Source organism: Bacillus rossius, chromosome 1 (assembly GCF_032445375.1).
Source record: "Bacillus rossius redtenbacheri isolate Brsri chromosome 1, Brsri_v3, whole genome shotgun sequence".
Taxonomy (NCBI): domain Eukaryota; kingdom Metazoa; phylum Arthropoda; class Insecta; order Phasmatodea; family Bacillidae; genus Bacillus; species Bacillus rossius.
Window position 1 is genome coordinate 30,485,843 of NC_086330.1, and position 24,833 is coordinate 30,510,675.

Consider the following 24,833-nt stretch of genomic DNA (forward strand, 5'->3'; position numbering starts at 1 on the left):
AAAGGTTGACTCAAGTATTATTTTTCAATTTTATTCTGCCTTTTACTGATTAATTTTTCTCCAACTTCAAAAACTAACATTTTCAAATATCACACTTGCCTTTAAAAAAAATGGAAATGACTGAACTCAAACTTCATAAAGGTTTATTCATAAACAAAAATAAAGAAGACAGACATTTTGAATGAATAAAATATGAAGATACAAGTACAAAGACGTACCAGTTTTGTTATTTTCGTGCCGAACATCAATACTATAGATCAGGCCTGCCGTTTTTACGGATTTTATCCGTTTTCACAGATATTTGAAGCTTAAAACGGACTAACGGATAAACGGCGACATTCACGGATATTTACGACACTTCGCCGATATTTTCATATTTGAATTTCGTTCGTGTAAATAACTCAAAAAATTCAAAACTTACCTCAAACAGTAATTTGTATAATATATTACACGTAAACATCCAGTCAGTAAGAAATAAAACATTGGACTTGGAAACTGTTCTACATACTGACTTAAATCACTACAGTGTAATTTGCCTTACAGAACATTGGTTAAATGATCAAGAGCAGTCATTAAATATTATAGATGGCTACCAAACAGTCTCAATTTTTTGTAGAAAAAATGGTTATGGAGGAAGTTGTATTCTAGTTGATAGTTCAAAAAGCAGTAACTTTCAGGAGTGCACAAACATAAAGAATTTAAGTGTTGAAAATGAAATTGAATGCAGTGCAGTAAAAATAAATACAAATTTATACCATATTACAATTGTATCAATATATAGGCCACCAAATGGTCAAATAAAACTCTTCTTACAGCAGCTCGAACTAATTTTGACATTGACACTTAAAACCTCTAATGACAAAGTTTTGCTGTGTGGGGACTTAAATGTTGACTATTTAACTAACTCTAAAATTAAACATGAGTTCATTGATATGATGGAAACATTTAATATACAAAATTGTATAAATGGCCCAACTAGAATAACAGAAAATACTGTATCACAAATTGACTACATGCTGACAAATCTAGAGATGTATGATGCCAAAAATATAAATCTAGGATTGTCTGACCATATGGCACAAACTATCACATTACATTTTAAAATGGAAATTCGTAAAACAAACATTAGCTATAGACTCTTTAGTGATGAAAATATTTCTCAAATGAACAGTCTCTTATTGAAGGAAAATTGGGAAGATATATATCTCACAAATGACACAAATAAAATATTTAATTCTTTCTTAAACATCTATTGTAGAAACTTTGAAGCAGCTTTCCCTTTGAACCATAAAACACTAAAAAACCCGTATAATTTAAAAAAAGATAAAAATTGGATAACTAAAGGTATTAAAATATCTTGTGCAAAAATTAAAGAACTACACCGAATTTATAAAAAAGGGAACACTACTAAAGATTTTGAAATTTTTTATAAAAATTACAAAATTATATACAAAAAAGTATTGAAATGTGCCAAACAAAACTACAACAATCATAAAATAGAAACTAGTAACAATAAATGTAAAACAATGTGGAAAATTATCGGAAATGCAAATGGGAAAATAATAAAACAACGAACAGACAAAATCTCTTTAAACATAGAAGGAAAAAATGTACATGACTACCAAGCTGCGAATTTCATAAATAATTACTTCATAAACATCTGTAATAATGAGACACCATTAGATACAAAGCTAAATAAAACTTCTACTTTGCAAACGTGCGAACTTCCTCATACCTCCAGTTCACTATTTTTAGCACCGGTTACAAAAATGGAACTCATAAAAGTACTCAAGAGCATAAAAAACAAGCATACACAGGACATATATGGTATATCAAGTTTTATAATGAAAAAATGTTTTGACCCTATAGCACAACATTTTCTTTACTTAATAAATACAGTAATAGCATCTGGAATATTTCCAGACAACATGAAAACAACTAAAGTAATCCCCCTACATAAAAAAGGTGACAAAACAAAAATAGAAAATTATAGGCCAATAAGCATATTACCCTCATTTTCAAAAATAATAGAAAAAATTATTTCAAATAGAATTATACGGTTTTTAAACAATCATAATTTATTATGTGAAGAACAATTTGGATTCCAAAAAAATAAATCCACTACTACAGCGACTTACCACCTTCTTAAACACATCCTAGAGTATCTGGATAAAGGTAGTGAAGTATTTGGCATTTTTTGTGATTTATCAAAAGCATTTGATTCTGTACATCATGGAAATTTAATAAGAAAAATGGAAAATTATGGTATAAGAGGTATTGCCATTAAACTACTCTCATCATACTTAAAAAATCGAAAGCAAAGGGTTTACCTAAAAGAAGATACTATGGAAGTAACATCATATTGGGATACAATTAAAACTGGAGTTCCACAAGGAAGTATACTTGGGCCGCTACTCTTTCTTCTGTACATAAATGACCTTCCTTCTCAAAAAATAAATGGAAAGATGATACTCTTTGCTGATGATACAAATATTGTTATAACAGCCCCGAATAACACCGAATTAAATGCGTTAGCCGTAAACACTCTAGATAACATGGAATCTTGGTTTAAAGAAAACAGACTAAAACTAAATCTGAATAAAACAAACTTCCTACACTTCAAGAGAAACACAGTGTTCAATCCCACACACACTTCTTACACTTATAACGGTCAACTAATAGAGGAAAAAAATTCAACAAAATTTTTAGGTTTTGAAATAGACACCCACCTAAACTGGCACTCGCATATACACAACACTGTTAAAAGACTAACCCGTGCTTGTTATGGTCTTAGGGTGATTCGAATGTTATTGTCTAAAGACTATGTAAGATCTGCATATTTTGCAAATTTTCATTCCATTATGAGTTACGGCATGGAACTTTGGGGACACACAGCAGAAGGAAACAGAATATTTAAGCTTCAGAAAAAAGCAATTCGACTAATTTCCTTTTCGAAACCATCATCATCCTGTAGACACCTATTTCAAGATCTCAAAATTATACCTTTTTACTGTCAATATTTTATCCAGCTAATGATTTTAATGAAAGATAACATACATCTACACAAAACAAATAGTGACATACACCCGTATCAAACAAGAACTACACTCAACCTCAGAATACCATCTCACTCCACCAGCCAATATGCCAAAAACTGTAATTATGTGGGAATCTGCTTATATAATAGTCTACCTCGGCATGTTAAAAATATTAATAATAAAAAATTGTTTGCAATAGAGTTAAAAAAAATAGCTGAAAAACAGTTTTTTTATTCTTTCAAAGATGTAGAAGACTATATAAAAATAAAAAATAATAGCAAAGATTTTATAGGGTAAATTCAATCCCACTTGTAATGTATGTTAACTAATAAGTAAAATGTAATTGTATATTATTATTATATTTTTTTTATGTGAAATTGTATGTTTTTGTTTTTTGTGAAATTATATATTTTGTGCTTTTGTTTTTTGTGAAATTGTATATATATTTTTTTTTTTGTGAAACTTTATATGTATATATATATATTATTTTTTTTTCCTATATGTACTTGACATGTATCATACCCCAGAAATGGGGTCAAAGGATATGAAAATAAATAAATAAATAAATAAAAAATAAATAAATAAATTCAACTACCTATTTGAAGTTGTCAAACCATACAAGCATCCAACAGTAAAGCAAACACTCACATTACGTGTAGCGCCATGGAACTTCCCAATCATTTAACCACAAACCAAAAACATATACTCTCACATATCGTTTCATGAAGTACAATATCTATGGTTTCGGGGGAAATGTTTTTTGCTTGTTGAGTTAAACGCTAAGAAGTGTCATGGCGTCAGTAAATATTGGTATTTTTTGCCATTACAATGTTTTAGGTGCGGCATTTGTTTACAAACTTCTTACGTGATTTAGGTAGTAGTTTTGGTCTTAGCTGATTGTGATGGAGAAAAAACGCAAGCCTTCGCTGGACAGGTCACTTTATAAACAGCGTTATCGTAAAGAACGGGAGCAAGAATTGAAATGGTTGAGGCGTGGCAAAACGGGATTTTCCGCCGTTTGTTCGACTTGCAACTCGGAACTGAACGTGACAAAGGGCGGCTTGAAGATGCAAGTTCATGCGAAAAACCAACGAGCTGCTGATCAGAGTTGTTATTTGACGAGTTTTGTAACCAAACCAAACAAAATAATTGATGTGGATCTGTTATGGGCGAACTTCGTTTGTGAAAACAATTTATCTGTGAAACTCAGTGATAATTTCACGAAACTTGGCCCGCAAATGTTTCCAGATAGTGAAATCGCAAGAAACTTTCATTGTTCTCGCACTAAAACTAGCCAGATAATTATTCAATCTTTGGGTACATCGGCTGCAGTTTATGTTACCTATGCAATGAAAACACAATTTTTCACACTGATGATTGATGAATCAACTGATGTTACAGTCACTAGGCAGGTTGTAGTGTTAGCAAGGTGTTTTCCATCTGAGATTGTTGAAACTCATATGTACAAAGTAATGGCTTTGAGTGGTGCTGCAACTGGAGAAAATCTGCTGTGGAAAGGGTTTTCAGCTATCTCAAGATGTTTAAAACTGTTCACAGATCGTCAATGGAATCACCAATGTTAAATGCGCTGTTGCATTGCAGAATGAGATCTTCAAGCCCACTGACGAGATGTGGAAAAGAGCACAGAACATGAAAATGTAGCTAGTTAATGATGTGAAATACATTTGTTTTTTTAAACTTGTAAATAACTTCAGTTGTATGGATGTATTTATTGTTTGTAAATAAGAAAAGCACCAAAGCCTATACTGAAGAGAAATTCTTAAATTACTTTTCATTTAATTGTGATACCAACTGTTAGTTTTGTAATGTAAGTGGCAAATCTTGAAATTTTTTTACATTCATTTGATTTTTTTAAAATTATGTTTTGGAATGCAATGTATATTTAAAATTACCTCGAAAAATAAATTATGTCAATTACGGCTATAAATTTTACAGGATTTTTAAAAGCTGTAAAGAGGATTTAGGAACCTAATTTGGTGGCAGGCCTGGCATAAAGTGTCACAGTATGAAATTAATGGGAAAACATGTTTTCCACTGCTTTGTAAACTTGCAAAGGCAATGCTTATCTTCCACACAGCAATGCAGGGGTGGAAAGGATATTTAGTAAGCTCAACCTTATCAAGACAGCGCACAGGTCATGTCAAATCGCCAATGCTAAATGCTTTGTTGCATATCTCTTCTAGGAACAATATGGCAGAATTCCAGCCAACAGAAGAAATGAGGAATAGGGCAAAACATCTGAAAAAGTAATATTTAAATACTGCCAGTGGTGAAGTGTAGGCTACGTGTGTGTGTGTAAATACTAAAACGGTTATTACGTTTTAAACGGCCGCGCCGCTGTGACGTCAGGTGGGCTCAAGTTACACGGTGGTTGGTAGTCGCGCATGCGCAAGGTGATGGCAGGGCCACTGGTGATGGCAGCGCCACTAGCGGTGGTGAGCGGCGAGGACTGTTAAGGTGGCAGAGGAGAGACCGTGTGGTCAGGCGGTAGACGTTACGCGACGTGCTGGAAGTCTCGGCGAGCACACAGTGAAGTGCTAAGAGACTTAGAGGGGACAGCAATCGAGGGTCCCTCGGGCAGCAGAAACGTAACCGTTCGACAAGGAAGCTTGCAAAGGGGTGACCGGCTCTTCAGTGACCCGGGCTATGAATATTGTAGTAGAACGAGATGCTGCCGATTGGGCTGCGCTGGCGCCGTCCATCCATGGTGGTGGTCAGATTGGGGCGACCAAGAGGATGACGTCTCCATCAGCTGCAACGGCCGCAACGTTTCGCAGGAAAACTAAACGGACGCGTCGGACAATAAGGTGGGAGAAAACTATCTAATAAAACTTTTAGGACGGATCATTTCCCAGAGGCTTTTCAAAAGAGTAAACTATTGTTAACTTGTTGTACCAGTGTAATCGCGTACAACAGTTCCATCAACGTAACTATAATAAAATTCTGGAGGATAAAAATAAAATTATTTTTTTTTTTATTAAGTCGTTAAGTTCACCTAGGGGGCATAACGTAGGTGCGCCACTCTGCTCCTTCAGAGCGGAGGTGGAGCTGAATGGGGCGGTTAAACCGGTTAGGTGCCACGTGTCTCTACAGGGTAAGAAGTAATCGACCTTTTTATGGGACCTTGGTTACGAGTGTGGCACTAGCGTGTGTAGTAATAATCGTAATCATAATGTTCTCCGCCACTTCTTGGGCTCAGAAGCTCAGTAAAGCGTCGCTGATCGCGATGCTGAGCGAGGCGGGCGTGGAGCATAACCCCGATGAAGGCATTGAGGCATTAAGGGTCAAGGTGCGAGAGCTCATTCGCCGGGATGGCGATAAAGATCCGGGGACAGCAGGCAGCGTGGGAGATCTCATTCCGATTGGTTTAAAGGTACAAAGTAGAGTCACGACTTTAATTGATAAAATTCCTGATTTAAAAAGTTTGGAAATAGATCATGTTATTCGTTTCTTAATTGAGCTGAATAAAATGTTAAAATTAGGTATAGGCACTCGCGACATGTGGTATGGTGGAATGATCGCGAAGGTTCCGGAAAAATTCAGGGAAATTTTTGCGGAAGCCACGTTAGAAGTCTGGACCGCTGATAAATTATTTAAGGTATGTTTGAGTAAAGTTTGTTCCAGTTGGTCATTAACGAAAATACGGCTACGGTATTTAGAGCGAACACAGAAAGAGGGGGAAAATTTACCAGATTATGTCACTGACATAATACGTCATGTCGAAATTCTCGGTATGCCTGATGAGGAAGAGAAATTGACAGCGATTATAATGAATAACTTTCGTGAGGAATACGTGAGGTATTTTATAGGCGCGACACGTCCGGCTACGTTAGCGAGTTTGCTACAGCTAGCGGAAGTAAAGGAGATGGAGAAATTGGATAGCGCTAAGTTATTTATGCCGTCTACGGTAGCAGCAGGCATGGAAAAAACCAGACAACCGTGTAGTATTTGTCGGCGAGTTAATCACACCGACTCGCAATGTTATTATCGTAGTAAAGATGATAGGCCCCGAAAACGGGACGTAGCTGTTGCTGGGAGACGCGACCACACTAAAATTGAGTGTTGGAATTGCGGGAAATTAGGTCACCTGAAGGTGGAGTGTAAGACAAAAGGGAAATATTCAGAGGAAAAGAAACAGACTTTACAGGCCATAGAAAGGGAGGGGAGTCACGATAGTAGTCATGAGGAACAAAGAACGCAAACTACCGGAAACGAAAACAAATGTATAAAAAAAAAATGTTGGGAATGCGGGTCCAATAATCATTTACGTGCTGACTGCACGACGACGACGTCAGAGAATATAGGCGAAAATGGGACCGAGTGTTGGGAGTGCGGTAACAAAGGGCACCGACGAGGAAACTGTTTTTTGAAAAAGTTTCAGGTACAAAAGGGACCGGAACCATTACGTAAGCAGAAACCGCTTAGTTATATTACTGTGCCTATTATGATTGGAAAAATCCCCGTGCATTGTCTGGTGGATACGGGATCTTCAAGTACATTGATAGGAAAAAAATGTTGTAATCAGTTACTCCGGGAAAATGAAATTAGGGTTATAAAGGTGAAGAAAATACCACAAGTGAAATTCACCACAGCTAACGGGGGGTTTTTGTTGTCAGAATGCGTCGTACGGGTACCTATTAGAATGGGCGAGTTTACCTGGAAATACGAGTGCTATGTACTCGATGATATAAATTATCCTGTAATTTTAGGGATAGATTTTTTGTCTCATACACAGGCGATAGTTGATTTTCGTCGAGGTAAACTGCGTTTCGGATTTAGTAACAAAAAAGTGCAGGAGGTCGACCTAGAAATAAGTAAAGGAGAGAAACAATTGTACCGGGTTGCGGAGAATAAAGAAAGAAAGGACATGATTGAATATTTTCAAGAAAAATATGCCGATGTTTTGACTGACAAACTGGGACATTGTACGGTTTTACCATATCGTTTTCATCTTAAGGACGCCGAGCCAGTTGTTTGTTTACCGTATAAGGTGGCTGCTGCCAAGGTCAAGCCGTTTCGTGCGATAATCGCAAAAATGTTGGATGAAGGAGTAATTGTAAAGTCAAACAGTAAATATGCTAGTCCGGCATTTTTGGTGCCGAAAGGCAAAGGGAAACCATCGGATTTGAGGAAGGTAAACTTGAAGTTATGCGCAGACCCCTTTCCGGCCCAGAGTGTGGATATGGCGTTATTACAGCTCGGAAAAGCGAAGTATTTTACTATATTAGATTTAAACCAAGCGTTCCTCCAAATCGAGTTACATCCGGACTCGAGAGAACCCTTATCCTTTGTTACGCCGTGGGGGCACTATAGCTGGTGCCGCGTGCCGTTCGGATGTAATAATGGTGTACAGGCGCTATCACGAGTACTAGAGCAGGTGTTAGGTAAATATCAGTATGAGTTTGTTTTTAATTATATTGATGATGTCTGTATATTCAGCAAAGATTGGGAAGAACATAAGGAGCACATTGAAAAGGTATTGAAAGCATTGAGCGCGGCGGGTTTAACGGTAAACCCAAATAAAGTAACGTGGGCTCAGGAACACACGAAATTTCTAGGATTTATCATATCAGAAGGTCAGTTAAGATTAGATCCCGATAAGGTAGCCGCGGTCGTAAATTTTCCCCGGCCAACAATTTTAAAAGCCGTTCGCAGATTTTTGGGGATGTGTGGGTACTATGCTAAGTTCATTCCGGACTACGCGAATAAGACTGACGCTTTAAATTTGCTGAAAAGAAAAGGAATTGATTTCGTCTGGGCAGACGAACAAGAAAAATCGTTTAAATTTTTGAAACGCGCTTTGACCACGCCGCCGGTACTGACGCTACCGGATTTTGAAAAAGAATTGGTTTTACAGACTGATGCCAGTGGTATTGCGGTAGGTGCAGTATTAAATCAGCGGGTCGAAGGGGCTTTAAAACCGGTAGCTTATGCTAGCCGCTTACTAAATGCCAACGAAAGGAAATATTCGACGTATGAAAAAGAGTGCTTGGCATGCGTGTTTGGCATGGAAAAATTCAGTGAATACTTAGAACCGGTACAATTTCAAGTAGAAACGGATAATCAGACACTTACTTGGTTATTAAAATCACAGAAGGCATTAGGACGACTTAGCCGGTGGGTGATGAGGTTAATGCGTTTTAATTTTACAATCAGCCATATCAAAGGTACCGATAATAAGGTCGCGGATTGTTTGTCGCGTATGTTTTCTGAGGAGCGCCCCGACGCGGAGGACGACGTCACGAGTAGTAGTGACGAGAATAACTACGATAGAGGTACATTATGTATCTTAAATCAAGTACCGGCTATCTTTGTAGATCTAAAGACGAAGCAAACGAACGACCCAGAGTGTGAGAAAATAAAAAATAAAATTGAGGAAGGGAGTAAAGAGTATGTAGTTAGAAGCGGATTGATAGGGAAAATTGATAAAAGGGGACAGTTTGGAGTGTTTTTACCGCGGGAATTGCGGAGGCTCGCATTTCAGTATTATCACGACACGTTTTTCGGGGCTCACCAAGGGCGAGAACGAACCATGCAGCGGATTAAGCGTGAATTTTTTTGGCCCGAGGTGAATAAAGAGGTACAAGCATGGGTGAAGGAATGCGATATTTGTCAGAAAACGAAACCAAGGAATAAAAAACCGCAAGGAAAACATCAGGCGTCAGTGGCGAGAAAACCCTGGGAAAGAGTATATATGGATGTTTTCGGTCCTTTACCGCGGAGTAAAACCGGATTTAAGTATATTCTATTGCTTATTGACAGCTGTACCAAGTTTGTATTACTATTCCCGATGCGTCAAACGCGATCACAGGATATAATAGGTATTTTGACGGAAAGAGTTTTTCCAATATTCGGGTCACCGTTAAACATGGTAACCGACAACGCCACGTATTTTGTGTCACAACAAATGAAATGTTTAGCGATAAACTGGGGGGTAAAGTTTATTCAGATAAGTGCGTACCGGCCCGAGTCCAATGTGGCGGAGAGGGCCAATCGTGATCTGAAATACGCCTTGAAGGCATACCAAACACACGCTCGTGAACATACTCGTTGGGATCGTGGTCTGTATGAAATAGGATTATGTTTTAATAATGTTAAAAGTGGGGCGACAGGAGTAACACCAGCTGAAATGTTTTTTGGCAGGCGCTTGTACCATCAGTTGATAAACGCGTGGTGTTACAGTTATGTTACAAGTGAGGATGATAATCGAGTATTCAGTCAACAAGACTGGGAAATAGCCCTAGATAAGTTGAGGAAGCATAGGGAAAGACTTAGGGAAAGATATAACCGAGGTCGTATAGAAGTAACGGTAAAAACAGGAGATTTGGTTTTGGTGGAGACACATTATCTGAGTAACAAAGCGCAGAATTTTACGGCGAAATTAGCGCCGAAATATGTTGGACCTTATCGAGTCCTGAAGTTTTTAACTCCAGTGACTGTCCAATTAGGTGAGGTACAAGACAATACCATTGTTAATAAAGTTCATGTTTCTCATCTAAAACATTATGTAGCCCAGAATGATGGACAGTAGCAATATGTAAATAATTGTATACTTTTTGTAATTACGATTGTATCATGTAATTCAGGAATATGTGTAAGTTAGTTGTATTAGTTTCATAGCTAATAGTTACTAAAATATTGTAATTAAAACCATTGATAGCAATAGTATCTACAAAAGTATAAAAGCCTCTGGTAGGTAGGGAGTGCAACTTGTAAGATATTAAACAAAAAAAAAAAACAAAAAAAGCCTCTGGTAGGTAGGGAGTGCGACTTGTGGGGCTTCAAAAAAAAAGGCAGTTTTTTTTATAAGTGGAGGGAGGATAAAACGGTTATTACGTTTTAAACGGCCGCGCCGCTGTGACGTCAGGTGGGCTCAAGTTACACGGTGGTTGGTAGTCGCGCATGCGCAAGGTGATGGCAGCGCCACTAGCGGTGGTGAGCGGCGAGGACTGTTAAGGTGGCAGAGGAGAGACCGTGTGGTCAGGCGGTAGACGTTACGCGACGTGCTGGAAGTCTCGGCGAGCACACAGTGAAGTGCTAAGAGACTTAGAGGGGACAGCAATCGAGGGTCCCTCGGGCAGCAGAAACGTAACCGTTCGACAAGGAAGCTTGCAAAGAGGTGACCGGCTCTTCAGTGACCCGGGCTATGAATATTGTAGTAGAACGAGATGCTGCCGATTGGGCTGCGCTGGCGCCGTCCATCCATGGTGGTGGTCAGATTGGGGCGACCAAGAGGATGACGTCTCCATCAGCTGCAACGGCCGCAACGTTTCGCAGGAAAACTAAACGGACGCGTCGGACAATAAGGTGGGAGAAAACTATCTAATAAAACTTTTAGGACGGATCATTTCCCAGAGGCTTTTCAAAAGAGTAAACTATTGTTAACTTGTTGTACCAGTGTAATCGCGTACTATCAGTTCCATCAACGTAACTATAATAAAATTCTGGAGGATAAAAATAAAATTATTTTTTTTTTATTAAGTCGTTAAGTTCACCTAGGGGGCATAATACTTGTATAAAGTGTTAAAAATTGAATTTTTTTGATTGAAGTATAGTTACGTACATTATGATCCGAGTAATTTTCATAAAAAGTGCAAATTTTTTTGTACTTTTTAATGTACAGGATTTTACAGGATATTTTATATTCAAAACAAGGATATTACAGGATATTTCACATTTCAATCAAGGATATTGTTTTCAAAGTGGTGGCAGCCCTGCTATAGATTGACACTGTAGTATAAAAAAATTTTGTGATAAAATAAAAAAAATTTTCTTCTCAAAGTTTATTTGCTGATGCAATATACATCCTACTGCCGGCAATTCTTTCAAAATTTATAATGTTTTAAGGGGGAAATTTTTGGTCATTTGTTTTCCGAGTACAGTAGAATCCCGCTGATGCGACTCCTCACGGTTTCCGGAAAAACGGACTTATAAACGGAATGGTCGCAACAGAGAATTCGGGCCAATTTTACCCTAAACCCCCCCCCCCCCCCCCCCCAATTATAAAGTGAAATTGCGTCACGCGAGTTCGGCTATGCTAGCTGGCTGGTTGTTATTTTCGTTCAAAACGTGGCGGCGCGCACGTGCGTATGTGCGCGTGTGTGTGCGCGCACGTGTGTGTGTGCTTGCGAGAGTGTGACGGTAAATGTCGACCTTGACCACTTCTGCTTACTGCAGGGCTCGCTCTCTTTTATCTGTCTCCCCCTCCCACAAATATATTGGCTGGCAGGTCTTCACCTTCTTTATCTTATCTCTCACGCACACTTGAAGCACCTAATACGTCGTGCCCCTTTAAATTTTTCAATTTCAAATTGCTGCCTTCCTTCTGTACTGCATTTATAATTTCTTCTCTCTTTTTAAGAATCGTGAAGAGAGTAGACTTCGGAATGCCATGTTTCTGTGCTATCTTCGTCTTGGAAATTGTCTTCTTATCCACTTGCTGGATAATCTCATAATTTTTCATTAGCGACAAACTGGCTCCCTTTATACTCATTTTCATGAATCCACGAGTCCGTGTAAATTGAAAAACGAGTCACAATCGTCAAACGGGACCGGGACCGGGACCGGGACGGCAATAGACGTGTGCGTAGATGCTATCAGGTGATGCGCGCAGTTTACCGGTATTGGCTAGCGTGGACAGTCTAGAGGGGTGGTATCTATTTTTAGCCATCTTTTGTCTGCCTGCTTACAGTACAGCACTCGCCAAGATAAACGTGAACACACAGTGCCCAACAAAGTGCAACAGACTTCTTTTTCAGCCGATTTTACTGAAATTTTCGACTTTCTCTGCTCAAATTTTTCACGGTTTCTCAAAAAACGGTTGTATAAACGGAATGGAGTCGCATCGGCGGGATTCTACTGTATTGTAATTATGTAAACTGCACCATACTATAAGAAAACTAAATAAATGGCAGGAAAATGTAACAGTAAAAATGAAAATACGTACTAAGTTCCAGGATAAAATGTTTGTATAATAGTGTAAGTAATTTTATGTTTGTTGTATATGTGTAATATTTATTTAGTTAAAAAAAAATACTGTTGAGTCTTGTCTGGTTGAAAACCACGAACTCGAGTTTCGAGCCAAGTCAAGCCGAAGCTGCTCGCTCGACTCGACTTTTCAAGTCTCTGCCTGTCTCTACTTACTGTTTTATCGCATAATGGTCACAAATTTTAAGCTAAAATCAAGTTTAAAAAGTAGATGCAGACTTTTATGCAAGAAACGCAATTTTTGTGGATAAAGGTAGTCATAAAAATAAAACCTAAAGCATGGAAAATACATTTAATTAAAAATAGAGTAGACAAATTCATGCCACACAAATTATTATAGCTGACTTAACCTAACCAACCTTTTACCTTAGTATTATTTGTCTATTTTTCCATAAGCTGATACATGATGTAAAAATTTTTTTGTGGAATTCTATTTCTTATTCTTAATATTTGAATTCAATGTTCATATTCGTGAATAATATGATATTCGTATTCGATTCAAGCTAAAAAACTTATGTTCACACAGGCGTAGTTTTTATGCTTCAACGCACTGTTTTCGAGATATGGTGTGAATTTAAGTTAATTTTGGAGGGCTCAGGAATCTAACTTAGTTATTATGAGCATTCTTAGTTAAAAGGAATTCTCTCACCACTGTCAGCTCTCGTAGTAATTAATTCAAAAGTAATACTAATAAAAAATGTTATAAAATGGTGAATTTACAAAGCACAAACATACCTCCTTCAGCTGAGCTTCTTTCTGTTCCTTCATTTCTCTCTTCTCTCGCTCCTGGCATTCCAGCAACTCCTGGCTGCGCTTGGCTTCCTCTTTGGCTCTGTAACACAAGATGATAACCCTTACAATGTTTTTTTCCCTACCTTTACACATGCACCCAATTTATCTACATTTGCACATTTTTTTTTATCCACAAGTAAATATATGTATTTGCTAGAAAGCTAACGTAAAGTTTCTGACTTATGCAAGATGACTGTAGCCAATTTTAATCAGATTCAAGACTGTAAAACTAAATTATACTATGCTATTGCACACAGCTAGCCAAAAAATAGGTCTGTAGATAAGAGCTTCACACTAGTGCCCCACATATTTTCAGATCTGTGAAAGGTGATTTGCAAAAACCAGTATTCATGAAATGGCTTTCAAAGTTAACAGGTCACTTTAAAAATTTCAAGGGCAAAAAACCACGCTGATTGCTTCTGCCCCTCCTGCCTGTAAAACAAAATCACCATCCACCTTATCACAATGTTTGTTTAGAGCTCGAAATAAAACCCAAAACTGCTTCACTACGCAGTTTAATGGCTTTTATTTTTTTCAAAATCCCCGACAAAGAGACTTGGTGGCAAATTTGGATGCTCACATGGCTATGATAGTGGGTGGTGGTTTTTGATTCCAACATCGCGCCAGAACTCCAATTTACAAGCACTGGGTCGATGCTCACTATAACCATCGCCTCAAGTCTCTGAGCCTGAACATGCAAAACGCAAAAACTAATGATATTCCAATGTAATCGTTTTAGTGTTGGTATCTGCCAATATTCCAAATTTTCTTCATTTCCAATGTTAATTATTACCAACAGATTCTTACAAACCTGAAAGTACATTTTCATCCATTGAGGTGTCATCCATCTTTTCTATTTACCGGTTTGTAATTCCGTAGGCATTATTTGCTCAAACTTATTTTGAAATTTAAGGATATACTTGAATGTTGTGTTTGCTAATTAGTCAAAAGCATAATGTATATTGTGCTATGCACAAATTTTAACCTGTAATATACTTTTTTGTCAACTAACACTATACAGTAGAACCCCGATTTAACGAAGTGCTATGGTTACCGAAAATGTTTACTCTAAATCGATGTTTCGTTAAATCCGATTTACCGATTTTCAATGACCCCCGCACTCATAATCGCGTTCCTACGTTTCCATATCGTAGACAGGGTCGACGCCGATATCTTGTGCTGCCGTGCTATCTCAGACTTTGTCAACTTTCCTACTTAAACGTTTTTGATCTCGCTCGTACGGCCCCCGGTTCGTACGTACAGATTTTCAGAAACCGTGAAAAATTAGGAAAAAAAAAAATTATGAAAAGTGTAAGAAATACGTTAAGTATATTAAAATACAGTCGCAACCTGCACCGTTTATAACAAATACGAGCTACATACACATTGCGTCACAGTAAAAAAAATTTAAAAAAAAATGGCCGCAAATTGATGGAAATTTACCGTCAATAGCGCGCCGTACGCGGAGAAAGGTAATTAATTGTACTCGGTCAGCTGTTGTTACGGCGCGGCCAGCCGGCGGGCTCTCTCTGTTCGCTGAGCTGCGCATGCGCATTATAACTCACTCAACGCTCCGCCCAGACTCATGACCTTCCATCAGCAGCCAGCCAATAGACGCGAGCCTAGCGGAAAAAAAAATAAAAGCTCCACCGCCCGTATCCCAGTTTTGTCCCATTCTAATACCAGTAACATAAACGAATCGTCAAAAAAACGTAACAAAGCCGATATCCAAAAACAGTAAATAAATTCATGTACAGTAGAATCCCGCCGATGCACGAAAAACCGTCTCAGCTGTCATGTTATCTTACCCGCCCGCACGCACGAAAAGCTGCTGTGGTAGCTTCTGCGAGAGCGTAAGAAACTCGTCCGGCCAGGCTGGCGGTAGCGGTGGCTTGACGTCATACGTGACGTGTCGCTTACCTCCCATCCCCTGCTAATTCTTCAAGGCTCATCCCTCCCAGAGCCACAAACCATGTAAAAACACCCCCTCCCTTTTTTCCAACTAACATTTCAACACATTCCCTCCCTTATTTCAACCTTCTGCGTGAGAAACTGTCAGCATCCTCCTCCCCTCCCACAAGGCGTGCGACAAAAGCCAGGTTGTATAGTCCATTCTCGGTAAAATAAATATTTTTATGGGCTTATACGACTGTCCTTCGCTGTTAATAAATACTTTATAAGTTTAAGTTATTATTAGGGATGGGGCGACCGAATCCAATATCCGCCGAATCCGCCGAATCCTAGGGATTCGAAGGTTCGGCGGATCTGATATAGGATTCGTCAAAGGATTCGGTTTTTACTATTTACGGGAAAAAAATACAGTAAAACTCGCTTAAGAGGTCCCGCATGGTAGGTTTTTCCGTATAAAGCGTTTTAATTGCCCGAGGTCTCGTCATTTACGCCATTAAATGTGTGATATAATGTCCGTTAAAATTTTTTCTGAAACTTCTTGTCTCAAATAATGGCGCACGTAAATAAATATGAAGAAAAGACAAATGAACAACAACATACGAAGAAATATGGATGATGTACCATAACTACAGTACAAACCCAATAGTTATTTTAAGATAATTACCATAAAAAGAACAAGATTCTTTGTAGAATACCATAATTACTACAGAAGCATGATAGCTACCATATTTGCACTATAGTTACCGTAACAACTGAGATGTATATTTACCGTGATAGTAATGTTTTATTTATTTATGACATATTAAATTAAAGAACATTGTTAAAAAAAAAAAGGATGTTAAACTTTGATAAGTACGGTTGGCACATGTTGCTAAGAAATAATGCGATCTGAAAGAATGCAGTACTACTACGAAAAGTGAAAATGGTACTCGTGGATTTTTAGGTTATGGCAGTCTCTTTCGTTTTTCAGTAATATCGGCCGAAAATTAACGAGCGTACTGTATCGGAAGTCGGCAGAAATGCCGATTCAACTAAATATTGGCAAAATCGGCTTCTTCAATACAGCTCTACATTTAATGACATGAGTAAACATATTTCAGACTTCAGGATATTGAAAAAGACTTTAATTTCCATGTAGGTTTATTGTGTGTATGTTTTTTTTTGCAAGTGTAAATTGAATGAAGTAAAATGTTTTTATTTTTATTACTTTCAATTGATTAAACTTTAATGACCAGTTACAGATATTTATGACACTAATTTTGAGGTTAAGCAATTTTACTAAAGCATTCCAGCCAAGCAGGTTGCCAGCGAGAGACGCTTCTCTTTTGCTGGAAACACTATCTCCAATCGTAGAGCTAATTTAACTCCTGAACGTGCAGAACAAATTATTGTTCTGAATGATAGATTAAAGAACAGAATTTAATACTCTGTGACAATCTCTCTCAGAATTATTGTGCTGAAAAGTGGAAATGTTGAAACAATGTGAATGTACTTTTCAAACAACATGATTTTTGGTGCTAAGTTTGTTGAAGCTCAGTAAGGACTCCAGAAAAATTGACAAGGGTGAAATTTTTCCAAAGATATGTTACATTTACACAAACATATACTTGGTTATGTTAGTTGGATGATATCAGTTACTAATGAACCAATGGAAACAGGTAAGATTCAATGAAAAAAAAATTTTTTTTTCTAGCAGTGCAAAATGTATACACACTCTGTAAATATTTACCCAAAATTAATAAGCCCACTTCATTTTAATACTTTATTCAAACATGATATTAAGTTTAAGATAAAAATAATTTCCCAAAAGTGTAACTGTACCACAAAAGCTCGAGCTCGGCTCGAAGTAAAATTCTTAGGGTCGCAGACCTCTAGCTTATTTATAGAAAAAATCCTAACCGCTAATCTGTACGAAAACTGAAATTTCTCAAGAAAAAATTGTTGTCTTTATATACACTTATACCAGAAATGTACCAATCTACATGTGATAAAGTCAAGGGACTTTTAGTGCAAGCAGAATACATCTCACTTACATTAGATATGTGGACATCATCTATTAAAAGATTCGGGTTTGGGTTCGAGATTCGGCAATTCCAGTCAAGGATTCGAGTTAGGATTCGGATTCGAGGAAATCAGGATTCGCCCCATCCCTAGTTATTATGATACAATTTGTTTATTAGTCACACAGCAGTTTCTGCTGAAAAATCACTAATACCTCGAATTTTATTGAATAGAAAAATGTAGCAGGGCCGTAAATATATTAAATTTAATGCATAGTTACTTTTCCATCTGCATTCCAAAGTGTTTTTTTTTCTCTCTCTTTTTTTTTTTACGCTGCGAAGGGACGTGGAAAAGATAATTGCTTGAGCTGTCAAAATAAACATCTCTGACGGCAAGGCGGGAGCTCATCCTGTCGGTCTGTCGCTGTGATTATCTACTCCAAAAACGTGTCACAGCATTTCAGGATAGTATTGTTCTTATATCTTTCGTTTATAGCCGAATGTTTTCTACCTGATCCACACAAGTTCCTTCGACACGTTTTGAACGAAAATAACCAGCCGGCTAGCATAGCCGAACTCGCGTGACGCGAATTCATTTAGCGCTAGTATTTTATGTATTTGGATATATTTGAAGGAGGGGGGGGGGGGGGGGGTGGTAAAAATTGGCCCAAAATCTCTATTGCAACCATTCCGTTTATAAGTCCGTTTTTCCGGAAACCGTGAGTGGTCGCATCAATGGGATTCTACTGTATCAATAAAAAAGCTAAGCAGGTTGTCAACAGGCAGTGTAGTCAATTCCAATCGCAATCTGTAGTCAAAATCCAAGAAGAAAAGCAAAAAATCTAAGTCCTAACAGCACTTATAAAAAAAATTCCAAAAACTAAACACCGCGCACAAAGCTCTTACTGAGAATAATGATAATGGCGTATTGGTGTGACCTGGAGGATGGGAAAGGGAATATTTGGAAACGTGTGATTATTGGCTAGCACTGTTACTATGCGGGCGTGATTGGAAGATAACGTGGTGAGTCAAGCCAATGTAAGGCGGGGGAGGGGGATGCGGACAAAGAAACCCTTCATGACGTCATGTGTCGCGGACAGTCTATCTATCCAGGCGCGCGCAAAGGCATGCACCTACGCAATTCAGTTACAGCGCCCAGAGTTTTTAAGCAATTTGAACAATTTTTTTTATTTTTTCGTGTTTGGACAGATGATGCAAAGGCACATATTAATATATAGTACCTCCATTCTATTACTGACACCACAGAGTGTATTTTTTAATAAGTTTCCGTTACAATTTACTTTAATTTTTTGGAAATATATATTTTATTTTAATAAATTGGTGTTTTTTGATGGTTCCTGAAAACCTTTACGTTAAATCGCTGTTTTCGTTAAATCCGTGTTCGCAAAATCGGGGTTCTACTGTAGTTGTTATTAAGATACTGAATTATTACATACAAATGTTTAACTTCTGGAGAAGTTCACTGTTATTAATTACAAAAAAGTAATGAATCGGGTATTGTATTTGTTACCATATCCGTTGAAGAAATGAATCGGTAATTGGATCGGTATCGCTTCTTGTTAAGTGTCGCAAATCACTAGCGGAAACCCTACCGAACCGAAAGCACGACCCCTACTCCGTCACCTGTCGGCCGCCAGCGACTGCTCGTAGGCCACGTCCTGCTCCATCTTCACCATCTCCCTGGCGTTTCGCTCCTCCTCCTCGCGCACCTCCAGGGTCTGCTGGTCCGTGAACACGTCCACCGCCTGGATCAGGCTGGTCAGCAGCTCGCTCACACCCACGTTCCCTGAGGGCGACACACGGCACAGGGCTTGAGGGCCCGCCCACCCGTGCACAGCTTCAGCAAAAACAACACACCCAAGATGTCAGGGTAGTGTTTTTGTTGGGATGGCAACTATTCTTATTCCGGCATACCACTCGTTTTGTCGAAGGGAAGTCCAAACGTTACACTTAACCAATGTAGCAAGTAGTTTTCTGGTTATCTACACTAGTTTTCGTGACCAGTCTGCTTCACGATATTGCCATGTCTCTTCAACGTAGCCAAATTACATGCAACTGAGATAACTTCGAAATTTAAGCCGAACTCATTAAGTAAAATGAGCATTTGTATTTATTATTAAGGAAAAGCAATGTTGTGCAACACTGAAAACAAGTGTTATTTATACATATGAATATTAGGATTTCAGAAATTTAGAACATAAACATATATGTAGTTTCAAATAAGTAGCTTATAAAGTTAGTTTCACAATAATAGATGCTAATTTATAAAATCATTTTTACTGATTATTGAGGGGAAAAAAATGCTTATTTTTTCCCGCTCCTACGCATGGTTACTTAATTTCTATACACGCAAAACATTACAGTGGACAAAACTAAAAACGTACCATGAACAACCTGAAAAATTTCTGTGGCTGATCTCATTCTCATTATGATAATCAGAGCCGGTAACCTGTCCATGTTAATGTTTCTTATTGCCATCGCAGCAACTGCACCCAATGTCACAGACACGGACTGGAAAAACCTGCAATACAACAAAACTCTGTCAACTTCATTAGCATTTTTGAAACTTAATTATGAAGCTTTTGAAAAGTTTTGCACAAATAATATTAGGTTAACTTCCCAGTTTGGAAAATTGAAAAATAAATTAAGCATACAATAAGTTTCCAGGATTTTGGGAAAAACTTTTTTTTTTTTTTTTTTTTTTTAAGAGATTTTTAAATGAAATCCTAAAATGGGGCTCCACACAATCTGGACACCATGTTCCAAAGACGCCTCACTTCTCCCTGCTGGCGACTAACTTCTGCCATTTTAAGGTAAAACTCTACAGTAGTTTTAAAAACATCAGCCAATATAGTTTTTAAATAAATAATCTTGTACATAAATTACGGGTTCCCAGAAACCAGGATGTAATTGAAATAAGTTAACTCTCATTACTGATCGTGTATCAAGTCGCAGCATAGGTACGGTTTAGTACTTTAATGTTTTTAATTAAATCTAAAAGTAAAACTGCTAAAAAAAAAAGAGAGTGAGTAAGTGTGTGTATGTCTCTCTCTCTCTCTCTCTTGCTGGTTCCTAAACTTTCAGAGATTTTGTAGAGGCTTGTCCTATAACTACATGGTTTTATAACATAGGCTACATGTACATAATTAATTCAAAACTGTACAGCACATGAATACATGCACCCAATTCATGCTGAAGTTAAAATAAACCTGGAATTCATAATTTTCCAACTAAATAACCACATATATAAAACAAAATCAAATTGTAACATGGGCAAAACACAACATTGTAGAATAAATTAGTTTTTTTTATATTTGGTTTTACATATTGCTTAATGCCGTATTTCGTTTGAAAGGCTTAATTTAGTTCATGTGATACTTAAAAGTATACACTTTAAAAAATATATTTTTTTTTTTTTTTACAGAATTTACCAGTTGGTTTTAAAAAACCTGAGAATATTGTTGATTGCTTAAACTCTATAGTCCTATGTGAAGGTAATCAAAGCTATGTTTCTTCAGAGCACACCACCTGAGTTTGTTTGATTCGTGCGTTAGGTCCCAGCCCCAAACGACGAAGTGTGTATTAAGGCACTGCAGGACAGACTCAAACCCGAGCAGCTGAGTGCAGAACACATTGGTGAGGACACTGCCATCATGGTGGAGATAAACTGCCAGCAGTCGCCTCTGGAAGCCAACACAATACATGATGGGTTCAGAACCCTAAAAACTACGCTACACAACTGAGCACATTAAGTGCCCCACAATGGGTAGAAAACAATACTTCCTCTAATTACTAGTTTAGCCTGAATGCAAACGAGTGAGTATATATCAATATATACATATATACCAGCCACTCTTAGTTGTGGCCAGTAACACGTACATACAGCAATACCTAGTAGGAAGATGGCTGCTTTGCTACTACAAAAAGATAATAATGCTACAAAACAATGTAACACAATGAGTTTACTGTATTTTTAATCTATTTAATATATCTAGAGTATCACAGACATACAGATAACTGAAAATGATACCCTTTGACATGCTCCAATACAAATTTCTTACACATAATATAAAAAAATACCAAATATAATTGGCTACAAATAAATTATTTGAGAATTGCATTTTATAAACTTTATTATTGGTACGTTATCAATATACACCATACACATATGCTATGTAGTTACGTAACATGCACATAAGTGCACAAGATGTGGTGAACACAACTGTAAAATACAAGTGTTCTCACACCAAATACTTTTTAAGGTCACCAATAAAAAAAAATTTTTTGAATTCGCTCATGGTGTTGTTGCGCTGGGTTTGTCACCAGCCTCGTCCGGTCCCTCATCTGCTACCAGGATAGTGTCCCGGTGATATCTTGCAGCTCGCCCTGACGGGAGCTTCACTACAGCCATGGTGCCTACGGTCTTGAACACTGGCATCGGACCGATCCATTTGGGCGCTAGTCCGGCGCAGTAATATCGATTTCCCGCCGATAGTGGGTGCAAGTTTCCGTAGACCATCTGGCCGGGTGTCAAGAGGGAGTGGGGGCCACGTCATAATCAGGGTGATATGAACCTGGTACATGGTTTGGTGTTTCCGGGTGGCTTTGTGGGTTTCGGTAAGTCAATAATTAACAAGACAAGTTGATGTAGCTCAAAAAATGTTTATTTAATCAAAATAAAATTTTACCTATTTTTCAACGTAATTCCCCCCCAACACTTACACACTTGTCCCATCGTTCCCTTAAGTTGCATGTGCCCCTTGGCATAAAATTCTTTTGGCTGCTTTCGGAGCCACAGTTGCACCTGAATCTCGACTTTGTTGGAGCCGAATTTTTTGCTGCGTAGAGCTTCCTTAAGGGGATCAAACATATTAAGTTAAAGGGGCGAGATCAGGACTGTAAGAAAGGTGTGGAAGGATCTCCCAGCCGAGTTATTGAATGCATTCTTGCGTTATGTGTGCTATATGTGGCCGTGCCTTGTCATAAAGCAAAATTACACTTTTTTCAAAATTCCACGTTTAGTGCGAACTGCAAGCTTTAATTTGTTTGGTTTGTTATTGACTGTTGATTGTTCGTTGGTCTTCAAGAAAACCCCATAAGATAGGGTCTTGTGAGTCCCACAAAAGTGTAAGCATCACCTTACCAGCAGATGGCTGGGTGTTGAATTTTTTCCACATTGGAGAACTAGTGCGTTTCCACTCAAAGCTTTGTCTCTTCGACTCAGGCTCATTATAATGAATCCATGTCTCATCGCCCATTACAATTCTTCCAAAAAAAACTTCTTTCTCAGTGAAACATTAAGCTTTCAACTGTTTACTGAATACTGATTTAAAACCTCATTTCTTTGTGGGTGTCCGTAAGTTATCTCGGCACCCATCTCGCACAGGTTTTCTTGTATTGCAGTTTATTTTTAATGATGTTATGGACAGTTCTAACACTTGCAGACACTTTTACAGCTGTAATTTCAACAGTGATTCTTCTGTTGTCTCGGATTATCACATCAACACGAGATTCAAAGGAGGAAGTGGCAACTTCGACCGATCGGCCACTTTGCTGTTCATCACTGATACTTTTACAGCCACTTAAAATGGTTTTACTTATTTATAAATGTTCGAACGGTTTAAAAAATTGTTCCCATACACTTTTAACATCCTTGCATGGATATCACTACCTTTTAACACCATCTAATCATGGCACATTGTTCTTCCGCAGTGCAATTCTCAATCAGACTTGACATCTTGAACTGACTGATTTATAGGTTATGTTTACAAAATTTTATTGAACAACTGATCAGAAGTCATTGCAAGGATACCAACCTAAACTTTTGAAAGTTCAAAATTTATTAAATAAACCATTTTTTAGCTACATTGATTTGCCTCATTACTTATTGAATGACACTGTTACTCTCAGGGGTTTTATCTGCATGATAACGTTAATCAGACCACTGGTTTCCACGAGTCCGGATTAAATAACATCTATTACTGTGTAAATACTTTATTTTTACATGAAACTTTCAAATTAAAACAGTATTACAATAGAAAAATGTCCATTGTTTATGAATTACAACAGTTTATGTACTCAAACTTATGTATTTACACAAAATCAAGTTAACGTCATTATGTCTCAGGGGATTAAGTGGCTTACCTTAGGAACCATGACCGTGGACTCAATTTATTCACTCCTGAATAAGCTATCTTTTGATATATCCCTATTTAATTATTTACCGTGCTTCCAGGCTGCTTTTAGTCTGTCTTAATACAACGGATGCCTAGTTAGATACATTTATCTGCTGGATAATTCTGTAGCATCACTTAAGTACACACAATATGACACTGGCCTGGAAAGAACTTTAATTACAGTTTCATTTAAAAAAAAAAATTAAACAATACTGATGCTGGTAACATCATAATTTTATTAAATTTCAACAATACAAACAAACAGAAACTAATAACAAACTGATGTCTGCACAATCACAAACTTAAATTCGAAATTACCGACATATTTTATATAAATAGTTCATATTAAAATTACGCAGCATGTCACTAGACTTCCTTATAAGGAAGTGACCATTCTTTAAGTTGTGTATAAACAAAACAACTGTAGTTCAATTCAATTTTTGGTAACATTTCAGACTGAAACACTTAAAAACATTGTCACCATTAGTAAAATACTCATGTAGCAATAACACCTTATTTTCAGATGTCTATATGTGTGCTATACCTAGAGACCGGAAAAATTCGCGAATTCATTTCACGACAAGCTAAAATACAAATAGTTATACCTCAGTGCTGCCTCTGCTATTGGCTCACAACTCACCTGGATGACTCTGGGCCAGTAAGAAACAACCGACCAAAACTTTATCGAATCACAGGCTGCTACGTTGGGACGTCTCACAAGACAGCAGCCAATGAGTGGGTGGCATTTGACCGAGTGTACGTAGAACTATGGAGTTCATCCTGGAGGTCATTGAACCCGCGAATTTTTCCGGTCCCTAGCTATACCTCATAAGCCATTATGTTTGTATTCATTAACACACCATATTTATGATTATTTAAAATAAATA

The 24,833-nt window shown here is 37.7% G+C and overlaps 1 protein-coding gene across 2 annotated transcripts in view; it reads right to left on the minus strand.

Moving 5' to 3' along the window:
• Positions 1–24,833, minus strand: part of LOC134533731 (FAS-associated factor 1) — a 50,046-nt gene that overhangs the window by 10,270 nt on the left and 14,943 nt on the right. For both annotated transcript variants that reach the window (XM_063371338.1, XM_063371346.1), the window contains 4 exons: positions 21,299–21,453; positions 20,155–20,291; positions 19,394–19,556; positions 13,782–13,878 (listed from right to left, as the gene is read on the minus strand). In XM_063371338.1, coding sequence (XP_063227408.1) covers positions 13,782–13,878; positions 19,394–19,556; positions 20,155–20,291; positions 21,299–21,453 — 552 coding nt within the window. The remainder of the gene's footprint in view (positions 1–13,781; positions 13,879–19,393; positions 19,557–20,154; positions 20,292–21,298; positions 21,454–24,833) is intronic.